Source organism: Histoplasma capsulatum (assembly GCF_000150115.1).
Source record: "Histoplasma capsulatum G186AR genomic scaffold supercont2.1, whole genome shotgun sequence".
NCBI lineage: Eukaryota > Fungi > Ascomycota > Eurotiomycetes > Onygenales > Ajellomycetaceae > Histoplasma > Histoplasma capsulatum.
In genome coordinates, this window is record NW_025544801.1 from 3,180,948 (window position 1) to 3,197,957 (window position 17,010).

Sequence of the window (17,010 nt, forward strand, 5' to 3'; positions counted from 1 at the left end):
CGAGGCGGTGGTGTGGGAAAGGGAAGATGAGAGATGAGTTGAGCCGACGCCAGGGCGAGGAACACACGCTTGGCCGACTCTACGCGTGTCAACAGCTCCACCGGCCAGGGCTCGCGATGCGCGGCTACGACGGACACGGAACAAGAACGGGCAGCAAACGGACTGCTATGGCGGCAAGGAGCGGGAGCAGCCCAAAGTATAAGTATATAAGTATATCAGCCAGTCTCTCTTCTCGATCCCTGGATCCACGCAGTATCTCAAACCCTCTTGCGTCCCAATCGTGTCGTTTGATAAATTATTTAGTTTTCAAACTAAACAAACCTGGCCCACCCTGGCTGAGTCATCAACGCGTCTGCTCTCAATCACGTGAAAGTCAGCATTGGAGCCGCCAACATCGACTATTCCCGAACAGGAAATCACAACTCCTTTTCCCCTCTGTCACATGATACGATCGGGATCTGATAAGAACCTTCCATGAACCAAACAATAAAAATTCAAAATTCAAAATTCAAATATAGTCACCAAATTGGCGGAAACACGGAGGTGCGAAGCAGCACATCAGGCATTGCAATACGCAGTACGCAAGCAATACAAACAGAAATTTCAATGCTGGAGCTCAAAGAATCCACTCCTCACAGCATGAGTAGTTCCGTGGCTTTGGTCCCCTAAGCTGCCCCACCTGTTTGGGGGCTTGTTAGCGGGCTTGTAAATTTCTGGTGCGTACATGCAAGGACTTACTTCACCCTGTTCCACACCTCCATAGTGGGGATGGATGGAAAAGTAAAATATTGTAACTAGCTAGTTAATGCTTAATAAGATATGGACCCGCTCTGTTCATCTTTCTCATGGTCAACTTCTCATGGCTCTTTATGAATACTATTACCCGTTATTTTTATATCTATACGGCCGCTACGAGGGAGTACTAGTACTCCATTTGGAGACTGTTCATTTTTCAAACTACGATCTATGTTAATGGCAGAAGCCACCGCCACCAGCCCCGCGGCGGAGGGAGCTGCGCATAAAAAGGGTGCGGATCTGTCTATCCACAAAAATACAACACTCCCCCCTTCCCCGGCCCCCCTTCCCCATATGTGCAACCTCTATTGACAGATTTGCTGCAGTATGGACTACTCTAATCACCAACTGTGACTACCTCCCGGGCCTCCTCACCCTGGACTACTCCCTGAAAAAGGTCGGCTCCAGATACCCCCTTGTGGCGCTTTACACGGACTCCTTCCCACCAGAGGGACATGCGGCACTTCAGGCCAGAAACATCCCGGCCAAACATATACCCTATCTCCTCCCCGCAGCCCACAAGGACTACAGCAATGACACCCGTTTCTACGACTGCTGGAGCAAGCTGGCCCCCTTCTCGCTCGTGGAATACGACCGAGTCGTCCAGCTGGACAGCGACATGCTGGTGTTTCGCAACATGGACGAGCTGATGGAGATGGAGCTGGACAGCTCCGCGCTGAAGGGGGAGGGCTCCCGCGTTTTCGCCGCGAGCCATGCGTGCGTGTGCAACCCGCTGAAGAAACCGCACTATCCTAAAGACTGGTTCGCTGCCTCCCCACCCTCCCTCTTCTTGTCCTTCCCCCCAAACATAACACACATATGCACGCACATGCATGCATGACACCCACTGCAGCGGTCCTAACAAAACCCCCAACAGGACCCCATCCAACTGCGCCCTGACAACCCAGCACGCAGACCCCGCCAGCGCGCAAACGCAAGGAGCCCCCGCAACTGCCGGCCTGGGCGTGCTCAACGGCGGCCTCCAGGTCGTCAACCCCTCCACCGCCATCTACGAGAAGATCCTCGCTGTCCTGCAGACGCCGTCCGCGACGTCCAACTACGCCTTCGCCGACCAGTCGCTGCTCTCAGACCTGTTCCCGGGCCGCTGGGTGCCGCTGCCGTATGTCTATAATGCTCTGAAGACGCTGCGGTGGGAAGGCGTGCATAGCGAGATTTGGCGGGATGAGGAGGTGAAGAATGTGCATTATATTCTGAGTCCGAAGCCGTGGGATGAGAAGGGCGGGGAGGAGGGGCAGGGAGATGAGACGCATCGTTGGTGGTGGAAGGTTAATAATGAGAGGTCGGAGGAGGAGAAAAAGAGAGGGATAAGATAAAGGCGGATGGGTATTAGCGGGTGATGGTCCATTTTTACTTTTATTTGTTTATTTATTTATTTGTTTTTGGTATATCTGTGCTTTCCTCTTGAGAGTGTATTTTTTTTTGGCTATATATCCCTTACGACTCTATACCCCTCTATTTTTGATATCTCGGATTCTGATGGATATAACTGAAAAGGGTTGAATGAAAAACTATGTTGGGACCTCATTTTCCATACATATTCCTCCTATCTCCAACACACTGCAGACTCGTATATTTCCCAATTCGCCCAATTACCCAAGGAAAAAAAAAAAAAAAAAAAGAAGAAGAAGAAGAAGAAGAAGAAGAAGAAGCTGCTGGATTTACCAACACCATCGAGGGAAACGGAAGCAATCAGCAACCCCCCGGTCGACTGGCCACACCTAGTTACATACTTACCTCTAAACCAGGTTCCTAGGCATTTCGAACAAGTCGCCCGTCTAGCCCGCGCAGCACTGCTTCTTAAATATGTGTGGTCACGTGGCATTATAGCGAGCGATAGGGATACCGACAGGCTGTTAACGGGAGGTTTAAGTAGGTTGTTTTTTTTTTATATATGTTCATCTGAAGAAAAAGGGGGGGGGCCCGAGGGAGGGCGGGTGTTGGTGTTGGTGTTGGTGTTGGTGTTTTCACACCGTCGGTGGGAATGCATACGAGATAGTTCGTAAGTGGAATAATTTAATATATATGTACGTATATATCTCGGAACCAAAAGCTCATCAACGAATAACCAACTACGTTTTCCAACACTTTCATCTTCCACCGTCATCCTTCCATCCTCCCCAACCAAACGTCTTGCCCAAAGTCATCCCCCCTTGTTTCTATCCATGTTCATCAGCACGCACTCCCCCTGCCCTGCACTTCCTTACCCGTCGCCCTCTTACGGAAGGTTATATGGCAGGGTTTGATCAAGATACGCGCTGAAACGTCATGATATCGCATCCTTGACGCTGCCGTGTTGATTTTCACTCGTTTCTCGTTTCTCCCACGGGGAGAAAATTAAATCACATACCATACAATACGGATGGAACTGTGCGATCTTGTGCTTCAAAAGGGCATCGATAATATTGCTTTCCCCTTCTTCTTCTTCTTCTTTTTTACGTGTTTGAACGCTGTCATTACGCATGTACTCAATTCCTTTCAGATCCATTTGATTGTTTTTTTTGAGTATTCCTCGACAGAAGCTATTTGAGCATATTCTCCATCCGTTGTAGCCTTTCTGCACGAAGAATAAATGTAAAGATCTAGATCCGGTTAGCTGCACGCCGTAGTATACTGAATATATATGGGTAAGTGGAGCAAGCGCAACGAGGGACGGGGGTCAGAATCCCGGAAGCTTTTTAAGGCAAAGTTCGTTAGGATAAGATATATAGAATAACTAGAAGTTTCATCATAGCAAAAACACGGGTATTGGTATAATAAATAAAGTAGAAGAAAAAGAGGCCAAGTTAAAAGTGAGGTAAGCAACACAGTATAATAAAATGAGTAAGTATGGTAAATAGGTTATCTTCCCGAGGAGCAGGAGGGTGTCTGACAACGTTTTTCAGCATGACACCACACCGCCCTTCATACCATCTCAAGAAGAACGGGAGAAAGGAGGCGGGAATCGAGGGGAGAAGAGAGCGGGGCACTTCGAGAAAAGTTTTAAAAAGGAGAAATAGAAGAATGGGGGAAAATATAAATTGATAGAAGTGGCCTCGCATATAATTCCGATAGATTGTTGGTTTTTATTCAATCTCCCTCCCCTCATCATAGATGAGCTTTTTCGGCTTTCCTGGACTATAAAGATGGGAATGAATGCAAGAAAAATAAACTTAATCACTGAACACATAGGTTGCTGTGCCGCCCGTAACCCCAACCTGGAGACATGGTTAGCTTTGGAAAATGAAGGTTATGTCACGTGAATAAAACTCAAATGTGCCAAAAAAAGGAGGGGTATAACTTACGGTACATCCATTCGGATTGGATCCTGTCGCGTCATGGAACATGCCATTTTTATAGCTGCACGCCCCGCTCAAATTGCTACCCTCGATCTTGATGCTGAAATCAAGCTTCGCGTTGGTTGTTGGCGCGTTCTGGAAAATGGACAAAAATATGGTTCCGTCACTCCTGCCGACACCCAAGTTGATGGGGGCGAAGTTACCGATTGGGCGGCTTCCGTCTCCCCACTGGCAGCCCTCTTGAATCGTGACACCCTTGGGGTTGACGTAGTACTGAGCGGAAGTGCCCTTGCCTTGCCAGGTATAGTAGTTTCCAGAATCAGGGCATGTAAGCTCCGTGATGGAACCTCCGCCAACGGAGAGTGGAACGGTTTCGGATTCCGTGCCTGAGACGGATTGTTAGAACAAGGTTCTTCCTTCTTCATGTGCCAGTGAGAGAAAAAGGAGGGGAAAGATCAAAACTCACCAGGATAATCGGTACGACAGACGGCGACGACTTGACTCATGGTATTCTTCACCTGGACACCACCAACACCCTTCATACAGAGCTTCTTGGAAAGTCCTGGATTCGTGAGGTAGAGCTTGCCGCCGGAACATTTCAAGCCACCTACGGACTGGCCAGTAGAACCTTGAGTGGAAGGCCACTGGGACTTTTGGTAACCAGGTCCGCAAGCATAAGAACACATGGCTCCATCCTCACACTTGTCGCCATGGATACCAGTGCGAATGTCGGTAACTGACGAGCCCTGAACAGTGACGTACTGAATACCACTCCATCCACCAAGGCCGAGCCAGTCGAGAGAGATGGCACCGTATTCGGCGGGGAAGTTAGAGCAGGAAATCTGTCCGTCGGGGAAGTCTTGCTCGACTCCGGCGCCGCTTTGGGGCGGTGATGGCGCTTTAGGGATGGGAAGCGGAAGTTTGACCTCTGGCAAGTCAAGATTGGGACCCTGATCCTTGGGAGGATCAGAACTCGCTGACGGAGCAGGATGAGTTGTCGTAGGCTTCTCGTAGAATTCAGCGGCCTTGGGTGGGGTCACTGAAGGTTGTGGATCGCAAGCATTTTTTGCGTTATCAGGATCGGCCCACTGAAGGGCCCCTTCCTGGATTCCATCGCAAGCTTGGCTCTTGCTGATGAGCTCACCCTCGAACTCGTAGGCATAGACAGTTGGCCCAGGAACGACAACCACGTCAGTCGGATCTGGTGAGCGCTTCACATGCGGATGGCGATGGTGATTGTGTCTGTGGGATTGTGCAGCGGCTAGGGAGCCGGCTGCAGCGACGGTCAAAACAACGGAGATGGCAAGCTTCATAGCTGGAGACTTCTCGATTCAAACGACGTCAAGTCGCACAGGTTGAAAGTAAGGATTGGCACGAGGTCTCTCGGAGACCCCTTGTTTTCTGTCAGAGACAATAGATATATGCAGTTAGGTGGCAAAGGCCAAGATGGTCTATTCAAAATATCCATTGTTAGCGCCAACTACCGGTAGAAGAGCACAAAGGAAAAGAGAATCATCAAGACGGAGTTCATTTGCAAATGTGCGCAGCGGCAAAGATGTGGATGAACGATGAGCCTTGGTCTGTGTGAATTGGCATGGTGAAAAGGGGCGAGGCAACATACATTGGAACAAGTCAAATATCAACAGGTAATAAGAACGTCAGGGTTAAGTTCTTTGTACATGCAGTAGTCAATGACGGCTTCGATGCGTCAAGGCCTACGCAGTCGATTGATATGCGCGTCGGATGGATTGGCAAGGAGTGAACAGAGACACTGTGAGAGTGCTGGCGAGAAGCAGAGCAGAACACAGAAGTTGTTGTATTTTGACTTTCCGAAAGGAGTGTGAGAGGAAGACGACAGGGTCCTCCAAGTGCGAGGGAAAGAAAAAGACGAAGCGAGAGACGGCGTGGGTAGAGAACGACGGGCGACGGAAGAGCGAGCGATGGTGAAGAGGTGAAGAGGAGAGTCAGCGACGAGATGGGATGGGAAGGAGGCCGTACGCAGTAAGCGAGAGACGGGGCAGCCACAATACGGTGCCTGGTACCGGGTTGGTCACGATCGTAGTACGAGGCCGGATTCGTCAGGAGACCAGGCGCCTGGGTACGTAATTCTCGTAACCGTCGGCAACTGGATCGTACAGTACAATACGCAGTACACATAGTACAGTACATCAACCAGTCCGTACGATGCCCGTACGGTGCGTACACTTTTGGACAGACCTAGACCGGGCGCCCCCATACGGCGCAATCTGATATTGCCCTCTTCCGCGGGACAGAAGCCAGGAATGTTAGCCAATGAGGGCAGAGATCCCAGCCATCGTGTGGGGCGCAATCTCAGCGGCCCGCTTGCCAACCAGTGGTCGCCAAGGATTGTTTGGGTGAATCCAGGCAGTGGGAGTATGCTGAGCACTGTTTGCGAAGATGTGAGTTGTGAGGCATTTGGTATGGGCATGGCCATGTGTTCCTTTCCACTCAGTGAGCTACACAGTACTATGTACTGACCAGCCGTGAGATGGTTTCTGCAGCAAGGCAGAATACCTATACAATACTCCATACAGTGATGTTTGAAACCCACAAAAATACTGCGTAATGGTAATTTTTTTTTCTTTTTCAGCAAGAGTGTGACAGGCATCTCACATTACGAGTATTTTTCTGTTTCATTTCTCATCTCTTCCACGATTTTTTCACGCCATTCCTGTTCCTGGCTGTGGGCTGAGTTTGTGCCATCGAGGCGCTTGCCTGGCGCCCAATCAGCTGGCTGGACACTCCTTCCAGTGCGGCAGTGCCTGACCCATCCAGATCGAGGTACTGCGTAAAACTCAAAACGTAACCTCCCCTTTCCATTCTCGATTACCAAGAATCAAACCAATGAGGGGCATTTGATACAATTCCAAGTTCCAGCAACCGTTACCATTTTGAGATAATTGTTTACACCGTACAGACCCGTACAGCCCTGGAGCCTGGTGTGGGACCGTCTTGTCTTCCAGCGTTATTTTCTTGTTGTTTTGTTCACCTGCCGCCTCCCCCCTTTCTCATTGTTCAAAGAATGGCAAAATCAAATAGAATTTCTTTAGGCCAACGTGGAAATTATCGTCGCCATCGGCTCACTCTTTGTTTTGATTGAAACCCTTTCATCGAATTGAATCCTTGATGCCCAATTAACCCGATAATGCCATTCCAGCAGTTATATCACCAACGGCTGGTGCCAACTGGCAAGTCGGGCACTTTCCAGAAAGGCAACAGGGCTGCTGCTGGCAATCGCAGCTCCGTTTGGTATTTTCGTTAGTGGCACACTAGATATTTAGTGCTCCTCACCAAAACAATATCAGTGGGGTTGACGTGTCGCGTTTCAATTTACGCGGATGAACAATGATCCAAGGATGATTTGTCTCAAGCTCAGAAATTTGAACATATATGCAGCGTATTAAGCACATATTCACTCTTCTACAAAAACTTCCTTGTCTTGTGTGTTGAGGTAACTAGTAGTTGTGGAGCAGGCCCACATTAGTAATATGTCAATCATCCAGCAACAATCGACCCCTGTCTCAACTATACCTAGTAGGTCGTTAGTTAGTGGGACACGAATCTTGGAAACATTTTTCCGTTACCGGCTGCATACCCAGCATCCACGCAAGCTGACTGGAATCCCTGAGATGAGATTCTGCATGTTGACGGGTCCAGGCTGTTCTGGCAAAGAGTGTGAGCAGTGGGCCATCTTATTCTTTTTTTCTCTCAACGGTCCTGTTTCTCCTGTTGTTTTTTTTATTTTTTTTTATTTGTTTCGGATTGATTTTTGAATTCTCTGAAACTTGATTTGCTGATATCGACGTGTGGCTCCTCTCGTGCATTCTTGCTTTTTTTCCTTTTTCCTTTTTCCTATTCTTCTCTCCCTCTTTGCTTTTTTATTTGGGTGGAAATAATTTTTCTCTCGCGGAAATTTTTGGCGAGGATCGCATTTCATGCATTTGGGTGAGAGCGGGACGTTGAGCGTGGTGCTAAAAAAGCTCATCGTGGTGCAAAAGTTCAACCACCAATCAATTGCACTTTTTAGCACTGTGTGCCCAGGTGAGGGGATTAGGAAAAAATAAAATTATTAGTCATTTCCACAGTCGTTCAATAGTTGGTTAGTGGGATTTCATTTTAGATGGGTCGATCGATTGGGCTCCAAGATTTCTGGAACAGAGAACCACCGATCGGATTTCTCTTGGCAAAAGTTTGAGTCCCCACACCCTACTAAAAATTAACCACACTAGTCGTCCATCATAATCAAGTGTTTTTGTTTATTTTTCTCAGATCGTAACCTTAACTCTAACCCATCTACAGCGTAGATACTGAGTGGCAACGAGTAACCTGCGGCGTGATGCTGGGAGAGTTAAGTTATATTGAGAAGTCACAATACAACACGGACCCTGATAATTTAACTAAAATAATTAATTAAATTCCCCAATGGTCAGATGGATTCACTGTTCACTATCCGTATCAGTCTGGACATTCCTGACAATTCTTCCTTGAACTGATATTAACTTTGCTTCTTTGGTACGCTTGTCACTTATGCCTCATCTAAGCTTTTCGCGCCAGTCTTGAACCCCTACTCATTTCTCTGGGGAACTCAATCCTTGCCAATCGCGTTTCCTCGAGACGCAGGGCAGAGTCATTCTTGAACCTACGAACCTCGTTCATGTCTCTGCGGACGTGGAAGGAAAGAAGTATGTCCCGGCAAGCCAACCTCTAGTGTATACTAGGTTCTAAAGGTTGCGGAAGGGATGGGAAAAGCCATGTTAGTTGGCTTCGTTGTCCCAGATGAGTGTGCAGGAATTTTCTCTTTCAAGCCTGAAATGGTAAATCCACTCACTGGAACTGGTATACACGTAGGGGCCGGGGGCTCTTGCTCCGCTCACTTGTGCTGCCTCCAAGTGATAAGGGCTGGAGGATTCAATCGGCAAGGGCTCTGAGGGTGAATGTTGATGTTTTAGGCGTGAGAATGTCCAATAATATATATATATATATAGCCAAACCAACGGAACTTGATTCTATACCTTGATTTATCGTATCATATCGTTGTAAAACCGTGTTTCCACTGGATATATCATTTGCATCCCCGACGCACCGTTCATAATGTTCTCTTAAAAGGGGTAATTACATCTGTGGTCGGATGGAGCGTTTTAACCATGAGAGATAATCTTTGAATCTCTCATTAACTGTGGGATGCTGTGAAGTGAACACAGTACATTGCCAGTTCATGTGAATTCTATCAGAGCGCTTGCTAATCTAATAGAGATCGAATCATTCACAGACTGACTTGGTAATCTGCATTCATTTCAAGAAGTTAATGATCAAGCACCGAGTGAATAACTTCAGTGAGAGAATCTTTGCTACTTTTCAGCAACATTCGTACCATAAACTGGGGGGCCAGGGGACAGAATACACAACTCTTCTCTTCTTTCTTGAAGAATCAAATTACCAATAACTATTAAACACTTCAATATTGACAAAGCATTAGCAACTTTGATTCCACAGTTCCAGACAATTTCCAACTTTATCCGAATTTAAAAGTTGAAACTTTCAAAATGACTGTGCGTTTGTCCTTGATAATTTCGCTGCGCGAAGATATGCTGACTATATTCAAAGTATATGGAAGCCGAAGCAGTCGCATCCCTCTATAGAGGTATCACCAAGGCGTCCCTTGAAAACGCAGTCGATACCATGTGGCTGAATATCCTGAACATGTACTTCCACCCGAAGGATGCTTTTGTGCTCCACCCCCAGATACCACTCTCGGCAGCCAGTAGCAGGCGGGGGAATATTGCAGTTGCCCGTGTGAATAATGCGGGTCATCAAGAGCTTGTTATTCTCTGTGAGAGCAAGCGTGCCGAGTTCGAGGGGCAGAACGCCCAGTGGAAGGGGGCCATCGAGCAACTGACTTCCTATCTCAATATTGTCCGTTCTGGATTTAAACCTGACATGGAGCGTACTCTGTATGGGATAGTCGGAATCGGCCGTTACTGTCGAATCTACCAGCTTGGTGGGAACCAAGGGGAGGAACTAGAGGACTTTCCTCTCACAGATGGGAAGCTCATGCATATAAAAAACGACCAGGAAGAGATCCACAAGGCGCTGGAGGAACTCGTGGAAAGGATATCTTTGTTTTCATCCACTTAAGGGGTATTATTGGGGTGCATGCTAGAGGGCGGTGAAGGATCGCATTGCTGGGGAATTGGGATTCCAATCACTTGTTATAGTTAAATGCATTCCATGTTGTTACTTAGATTTTCACCGACATTACGCCCAAACTCATGAGGCCAAACTGCCAATCCTACTCCGTAATCAGCGTTTGTTCAATGTAGAGGTAAATCAATCATATCGTACTTACGTAGCTCCCGAAGATCCCCGTGATGACTGCCCCTGGAGGGTATGCTAGCCTAATCGGAGGTTCTTTCCCCCATTTGCTTGAAAGAAATTCCCTCCCGTGATTTGTTGAAATCTAACCATCGATATTAATTGACATCAGGTATTTGAAAACAATCTCGCAGCAGGAAGGAGCTCCATTCTGGCCAGAAGTCGGGGCTGATCATTTATATGGACACATAAGGACACTTGCCTTGAAAGATTTCAGTGTCTGTTTTTCGGTCACTTGGATTTCAATGTTTTCAATTATTTCCCCCGATGGCCCGTTGATAGAAAACCGAGAGACTTGCTTAGGTTCTGGACGTCCACGGCCAAGAGTAACTGGGCTTGAGCCTTGGGCATAATGAAATCGAATCCACGGTAGCCCGCAGCTCGGTATTGTGATTTCCCGTAAAGATCGAAGCCTGTCACCACGGAGACCACCAAAACGAACCCAACATAAAGGCCGATACTCATCAAGAGCAACGCTTTGCCCTGTAAGACACATGTCACTTAGACAAAAGTCGCGGCTAGGGATCTTAGGGTACCATAACGCGTGGTTGTGCAAAGACTTGTTGCAGTCAATGGATGAGTTATGAAAAGCTCGCTCCTCCCCCGCTGCAAGGCTGACCAATTTGAACCCCTAGAGATTCCCATTCAGCGATGAAGCCGATTAAGAAAATTTATAAATGAAAAAAGGAAAAGTGGGGGGATGCTGGCTTGTGGTTTCTGCTTACATCAAAACCTGCCTCAAGTGCTATTAGAGGTCCGTCAGTGATAAGCCGTTTTGTTTGGGGACATCGATCATGAGAACCAATCCATTTCTTCAATGACTCTGGTATTGCCATAATCTGTAATCCACGTATTCCTTTCAATCCGACAGCTACGGTGAATCCTTTTAGGGCCGGTGTATCCACAACAACTAACTCATCGGTGCAATATCCTAAACATATTTTCTGTTCACCGGCTGAAATAAATTTTAACCCAGAAATATAAGGTGCATCGCCATCTCGGACCAGGTAGACAACAATCTGAGCAAGGTCATGTGGGATTAATACATGTCCTTTTTTGAACTCCTGGCAACCATAGTGGAACATTGGATACTTGTTGAGTGAGGTAGGGCGGGGCTTTTCGGGAAATTTTCCAGAAACCCTTTTCCAGTTGAAGTCAGCCTGTGTAAGGCCCTCAAGACATGATACTGATGAGGTATTCATCCACTTCGCGTCTAAAATGTTCCTCAATGCTAGACCCAGTTTCCAGACCCTCTGCCTGTTCTGTAGTCCGGGCGGAAGACGGGAATTGCTTGTACGGCGGTAGAGTGCCCTCCAGTCCTCCATGTCATGCTGATGCCAGATCTCAAATAGAAATCCCCGATCAGAATTAGGCCAAAACCTTGTTCTCCAAAATGCCTGGCTCCAGTAGATAGGCACAAATGCTCTTGATACCAGACGAAGTCCCAAAACATCCGCTGTTGGCAGATAGGACGCTATTTCATTGTAAATTTCGAATGGGAGTCGCACGAAGAAATCCCCTGTCGGTGGGGAAGAAGTGGCAGTATAAATCGACTTGAAGCCAGGTGGGGATCGTTGAATGTCCTTGAGAAAATCATCAATATCAACCACTTCGTAAGGGTTGGCTTTTGGGTGCAGACGCTGTTGCTTCGGTGACATAGAGTTATTGTACTTCAACTCGTCATACCATGGAAAACATCGATCGTCAAGAGTAACTAAGCCTTCATAGTTATGGTCCCGGTTTGGAACATTGTCTGTAAGCGAAACCGGCAGGGAGTGGAAAACTTCCAGAATGCGTGCCAGAGGGATTTGCTTGTCTTGATAGACTTGTTGAAGAATTGACCAGCAAGCTTCATGAAAAACAAAACCAGGACGCTTCGACGGCCAACAGAGATGAAAAGCACTGAATTCAACCTTTGGAGCTGATTGATATCCCGGGTCATCCCAGCGGCTGTCCTTGTTTGCGGGGAGAACAAAAGATTCGGCACCGGGGTCGACGAATTGCCCGACACCTGAAACCTCGGGTTCTGTAAAGTTATGATGTACTGATTCCCTAATTTTAGCAAATCTAACGGCATCTGGGTACTAATTATTCGCGAGCGGTATCCAAAAGATCGAATGAGGGACACAGTTGAACGTGATTTCAACAAAATGGAAAGTCCCGCTTAATTGGAACCGCCATACATTCGTCCGCATACATTCGTGCACATACATCAACCACCGATGTGAGGGTAGGGTTAGTTAGGGGGGAAGGACTAGAGAAGTATAAAATACTATCTCCTCAAGAAGGATAAAGATGTTGGAAAGCCGCCAAAAAGTTTTTCCGGCCGACAGTCGAAATGAAATCCTGCACTTACCCACACGATAGTGCTCCCACCAAGATCCGGAGTCAAGGTCCTCAAAGTCTCCAAGGAAGAACCCACAAAGGCAACAGCCCAGAATATTGCCGCCCATTCTGGCCAACAATAGCAAAAAGGTGTAAGCTCATTAAAATTCTTGTCGTTTGAAGATGGCGAACAGAGAGAGAGTGGAGAGGAATAAATACTAGTACTAGTACTCTATGAATATCCAATTTGCCACTCTCAACAGCCATGACAAGCCTCTTCGGGGCTACGCAGTATATAACTCTGCATCACAAAAGGTAAAAAATCCAATGAACTCAGTATGGCCCGGCAAATTGGCTCTATACCTTTAGACTTTGATGAATTCTATGACGACAGTTCAAGACATGTCATTGCCCAGTCGCACTCCATCAACTGCGTATATGGTCATAGACTTCTACTTGACGGCTGTTGGGAGAAAGCAAACCCACGCTGAAGGATTTCTAGGACAATCTCATATTTGTATCCTGCTCCTGAAGCACTATGTAATCCTAGCCTCTCTTTCAACTACTTCATACCCAGGCTTATGGTGTGTGTTGAAGAATACTAGTATCGATTCTTCCTTCCCCACAGAGTCAGAAGGACGTGTGGACTGATATCACTCTATATTAGCTGTCAGCACCTCATATAACAAACGCGGCTTATACATATGTTTGTTCTCTGTGAACAATTTTTAGTTCTGGTACTTGGAGTATTCATTTGCTAAACCCAGGCTATGATAAGACTAGAGCGGAATAACCTTTCACCTAGTGTGGTCGGAAAAACTGCTTGACCGTACTCCGAAGATTTTTTTCAATTGTGGCAGAATTTGGAGATTAACAAAGGATACTCGTAGTCAAGAGGAGAAAGTGATAGGATAGAGAAAATCATGGCTGTGACCTCTGGTGTCCTTACCATCAAACCCGTCTCCGGGACTCCTTATCAATTGAATAATGATCAGGTAGGTCTCTTTTTCATTCTTTGCCTAACCCCGCCCATTCAACCAGTGCTTTATTAGGTAGAGGCGAGCTAGATATTAATAGTGAGAGCCATTCATATATACAGGTCACCCGGGCATCATCTGCGCTTCTACGACATATAAAAACGGAAGAGGAAAGGAAAGCTCTGGAATCGACGAAGAAGGATCTCCTGGCCAATAACGACGATGAAGACGACACGGACGGTGTAGATGCTACTCCCATCTGGCTTGTCCTCACAACAAAAAAACATATCGTAGACAAAAACCGTTTAAAGCCAGGCAAAATCGTTGTCCCACATTCCCTGAACACCTCCCCTTCTCTCAGCATCTGCCTCATAGCAGCCGACCCACAACGCGCGGTGAAGGATGTTATTGCCAACCCTCAATTCCCGACAAACTTGTCGTCGCGCATTACCAAGGTCATCGGATACACCAAACTAAAGACCAAATATAAGAGCTTCGAGAGTCGACGACGGTTGCTGTCAGAGCATGATGTCTTTTTGGCCGATGATCGGATTATCATGAGGCTGGTGCAGACCCTGGGGAAGATCTTCTATAAATCGAGCAAGCGCCCAATTCCGATTCGCATTGCGGAAGTGCAGAAGGTCGGGGGTAAAAAGGTGAAGAAGGAGGATAGGAAGAGACCTGCGTCCGATGAAATGTACTCTGCCGTTGCATTGCCGGCTGTCGTTGCGAAAGAGATCGAGAAGACTCTGTCTAGCGTCCCTGTACATTTGGCATCCGCGGCCACGACTTCTGTGCGCGTTGGTTCTGCGAACTTTACTCCCGAGAAGCTGGTGGAAAATGTTGAGGCTGTTGTTCAGGGTATGGCGGAAAAGTATGTCTCGAAGGGATGGAGGAATATCAAGGCTTTACACCTGAAAGGTGCGAATACAATGGCTATGCCAATTTGGCTTGCCAGTGAATTATGGGTTGATGAGGGTGATGTTCGAGAAGATGAGGATTCTATGACTCTTGAGGGCTCCAAGAAAATGAACAAGAAGCGCAAATCGGTTGGGAAATCGGGGTCTATGGAGTCAAAGAAGCTGAAGATATCTGAGAATGAAGATAATGAAGATGATGAATTGATCGCATCGAGAAAAGCTAAGCTTCAAGCTCAAAAAGCTCGAGCTCTATCAGACGGTGACAATGTCAATGGGAACAAGACTACCCTCACCAAGGCTCCTGAGTCTTCTGATTCTAATAAAAGGAAAAGAAGGTGATCATGGGCTTTCCTATTTTTGTTTACATGCTTTTTATTCAAATATGGGGTTCCTGAGGCGCCTTTACCTTTTTTTAAAAAATATTTTGTTCCTTCTAGTTGGAGTACCTGCAATTTTTAAATCATGATAGAGCCTATTGGGCGAAGTTTCCAGACCCGTCATAATAACATAAAACTCATAATCCAGAAGCATACTGCTTCTCCGTCTTTGAAGGAATTTTGATTTGTGTTTGTCTCTTGGGTTTTAACCGTGAATTTCCGAGCATGCTTAGTCATTCAAGTTCGCGGCATTCAACTTCTCCCCTCAGAATCGGCGAGGATCCCGAGATCGGTATCTCTCCGTTTCGTCCATTGATCTTACCTAGCAAGTTTCTATTGTGCGAATCAGGAGGCGGAAAGGGCGAAGATATACGCTTCTATCTTACACCACGTACTCAGCCATGAATTCCGTTATCGCCAGACACTCGATCCTTCGGGCGACCACTCCGCTACGATCACAATCCATTCGTCGGTCACAACTCTCGGCACTTTCACGGCTGCTCTCTACCCTTGCGGTTCTCGAACAGCGTGATGGAAAGATCCAAGGTTCCTCTCTCTCGGCAATTACTGCTGCACAGAAATTGGGAGGCTCGGTGACAGCGTTTGTGGCGGGGGGTGGTGTGAAAAACGGTGCAGCGGCGGAGGCTTCAAAGATCAAGGGTCTGGATAAGGTCCTTGCGGTGGACAATGCGGCCTACGACAAGGTATGCTAGTGTTTGTATACTTGGAGAGACTGCGGAGTTACATATTGGGTGTACTGGTTATTACATGGGCTAGCAGGGAGAGAATGTATGTATACTAACCATGCGCTCGCTCGACGAATATAGGGATTGCCTGAGAACTACGCCCCGCTTCTCGTCGAGAATATCAAAAAAGAAGGATTCACACACGTCATCGCCAGTCACAGTGCTTTTGGCAAGAATATTTTACCTCGAGTTGCGGCCCTTTTGGACGTCCAGCAAATATCTGATATCACTGCCATTGAAAGTGAGGATAGTGAGTTCCCCCATATCATATGATCTAATGACTTTCTTTGTGCTGACATCCGGCCCATAGCCTTTGTCCGACCAATCTATGCCGGAAATGCTATCCTTACCGTCCAATCCACGGACCCCGTGAAGGTCTTAACCGTCCGAGGAACAGCATTTCAAGCCGGCGAGACAACAGGCGGCACAGCGGAAGTCGTTGATGGCGCGGACCCCAAAGTGCCATCACCAACAGAATGGGTATCAGAGGACTTGGCCAAGTCTGACCGCCCCGATCTTGGCACTGCTTCCCGCGTCGTCTCTGGAGGACGGGGCCTTAAATCGAAAGAGGAATTCGACAGACTGATGCCCCCACTTGCAGACGCTTTAGGTGCTGCTATTGGTGCCTCTCGCGCTGCCGTAGATAGCGGGTTCGCCGATAACAGTCTTCAGGTCGGCCAGACCGGTAAAAACGTTGCTCCTGAACTATACCTTTGCGCGGGTATCTCTGGAGCCATACAGCATCTTGCCGGTATGAAAGATAGCAAGGTTATTGCTGCAATTAACAAGGATCCCGACGCGCCTATCTTCCAGGTTGCAGATGTCGGATTGGTGGGGGACTTATTCGAGAAAGTTCCCGAGTTGACAGAGAAGTTGAAGAAGTAATATTAGTCGCGCCACTTCCTGTTCATCTCCTGTTATATCGATAAGTATACATACTCATTTATGGCTTTCATGCTTTTTTTTTTCTTTTTGGAGTTATTCTTTCGCGCTTTTCTCTCTTTTTGGGGCCTTAGTACGTCCTTAGACTTTTAGTATCGCCGTCCTGAATCCGCTGTTCATACATGTGTACAGTATAAACATAAACAAACATTCATCACATGAATAAAATGAAATAGTATGCCTGGTATATATCTCTGGAAAACATCTTAATCTAAAAATCAGTTATAGCACACGGTGTT

The 17,010-nt window shown here is 47.1% G+C and overlaps 7 protein-coding genes across 7 annotated transcripts; 4 read left to right on the forward strand and 3 right to left on the reverse strand.

Annotated features, from left to right (window-relative positions):
- Positions 1–972: 972 nt before the first annotated feature.
- On the forward strand, positions 973–2,187 carry HCBG_01038 (glycosyl transferase; the record flags this gene model as incomplete). The annotated part of the gene is made up of 3 exons (XM_045428088.1): positions 973–1,027; positions 1,122–1,557; positions 1,673–2,187. The coding sequence occupies 3 exons, from the start codon at positions 973–975 to the stop codon at positions 2,127–2,129; spliced, it is 948 nt and encodes a 315-aa protein (XP_045292063.1).
- A 1,100-nt stretch (positions 2,188–3,287) lies between these two features.
- Positions 3,288–6,020, reverse strand: HCBG_01039 (cell wall synthesis protein; the record flags this gene model as incomplete). Its single annotated transcript, XM_045428089.1, has 4 exons — positions 3,288–4,010; positions 4,098–4,477; positions 4,558–5,542; positions 5,713–6,020. 3 exons carry the CDS (start codon positions 5,402–5,404, stop codon positions 3,966–3,968), a joined length of 1,272 nt encoding a protein of 423 aa, XP_045292064.1.
- Positions 6,021–6,141: 121 nt separating this feature from the next.
- Positions 6,142–6,546, reverse strand: HCBG_01040 (uncharacterized protein; the record flags this gene model as incomplete). The annotated part of the gene is made up of 1 exon (XM_045428090.1): positions 6,142–6,546. One exon carries the CDS (start codon positions 6,544–6,546, stop codon positions 6,142–6,144), a length of 405 nt encoding a protein of 134 aa, XP_045292065.1.
- Positions 6,547–8,863: 2,317 nt separating this feature from the next.
- HCBG_01041 (uncharacterized protein) lies at positions 8,864–10,247 on the forward strand (the record flags this gene model as incomplete). The annotated part of the gene is made up of 4 exons (XM_045428091.1): positions 8,864–8,926; positions 9,382–9,445; positions 9,606–9,661; positions 9,717–10,247. 4 exons carry the CDS (start codon positions 8,864–8,866, stop codon positions 10,245–10,247), a joined length of 714 nt encoding a protein of 237 aa, XP_045292066.1.
- A 409-nt stretch (positions 10,248–10,656) lies between these two features.
- HCBG_01042 (uncharacterized protein) lies at positions 10,657–12,937 on the reverse strand (the record flags this gene model as incomplete). The annotated part of the gene is made up of 3 exons (XM_045428092.1): positions 10,657–11,115; positions 11,210–12,528; positions 12,841–12,937. The coding sequence occupies 3 exons, from the start codon at positions 12,935–12,937 to the stop codon at positions 10,657–10,659; spliced, it is 1,875 nt and encodes a 624-aa protein (XP_045292067.1).
- A 775-nt stretch (positions 12,938–13,712) lies between these two features.
- HCBG_01043 (uncharacterized protein) lies at positions 13,713–15,231 on the forward strand (the record flags this gene model as incomplete). Its single annotated transcript, XM_045428093.1, has 2 exons — positions 13,713–13,804; positions 13,909–15,231. 2 exons carry the CDS (start codon positions 13,733–13,735, stop codon positions 15,043–15,045), a joined length of 1,209 nt encoding a protein of 402 aa, XP_045292068.1.
- Positions 15,232–15,389: 158 nt separating this feature from the next.
- On the forward strand, positions 15,390–16,714 carry HCBG_01044 (electron transfer flavoprotein alpha-subunit; the record flags this gene model as incomplete). The annotated part of the gene is made up of 3 exons (XM_045428094.1): positions 15,390–15,787; positions 15,911–16,079; positions 16,140–16,714. 3 exons carry the CDS (start codon positions 15,485–15,487, stop codon positions 16,712–16,714), a joined length of 1,047 nt encoding a protein of 348 aa, XP_045292069.1.
- Positions 16,715–17,010: the final 296 nt, after the last annotated feature.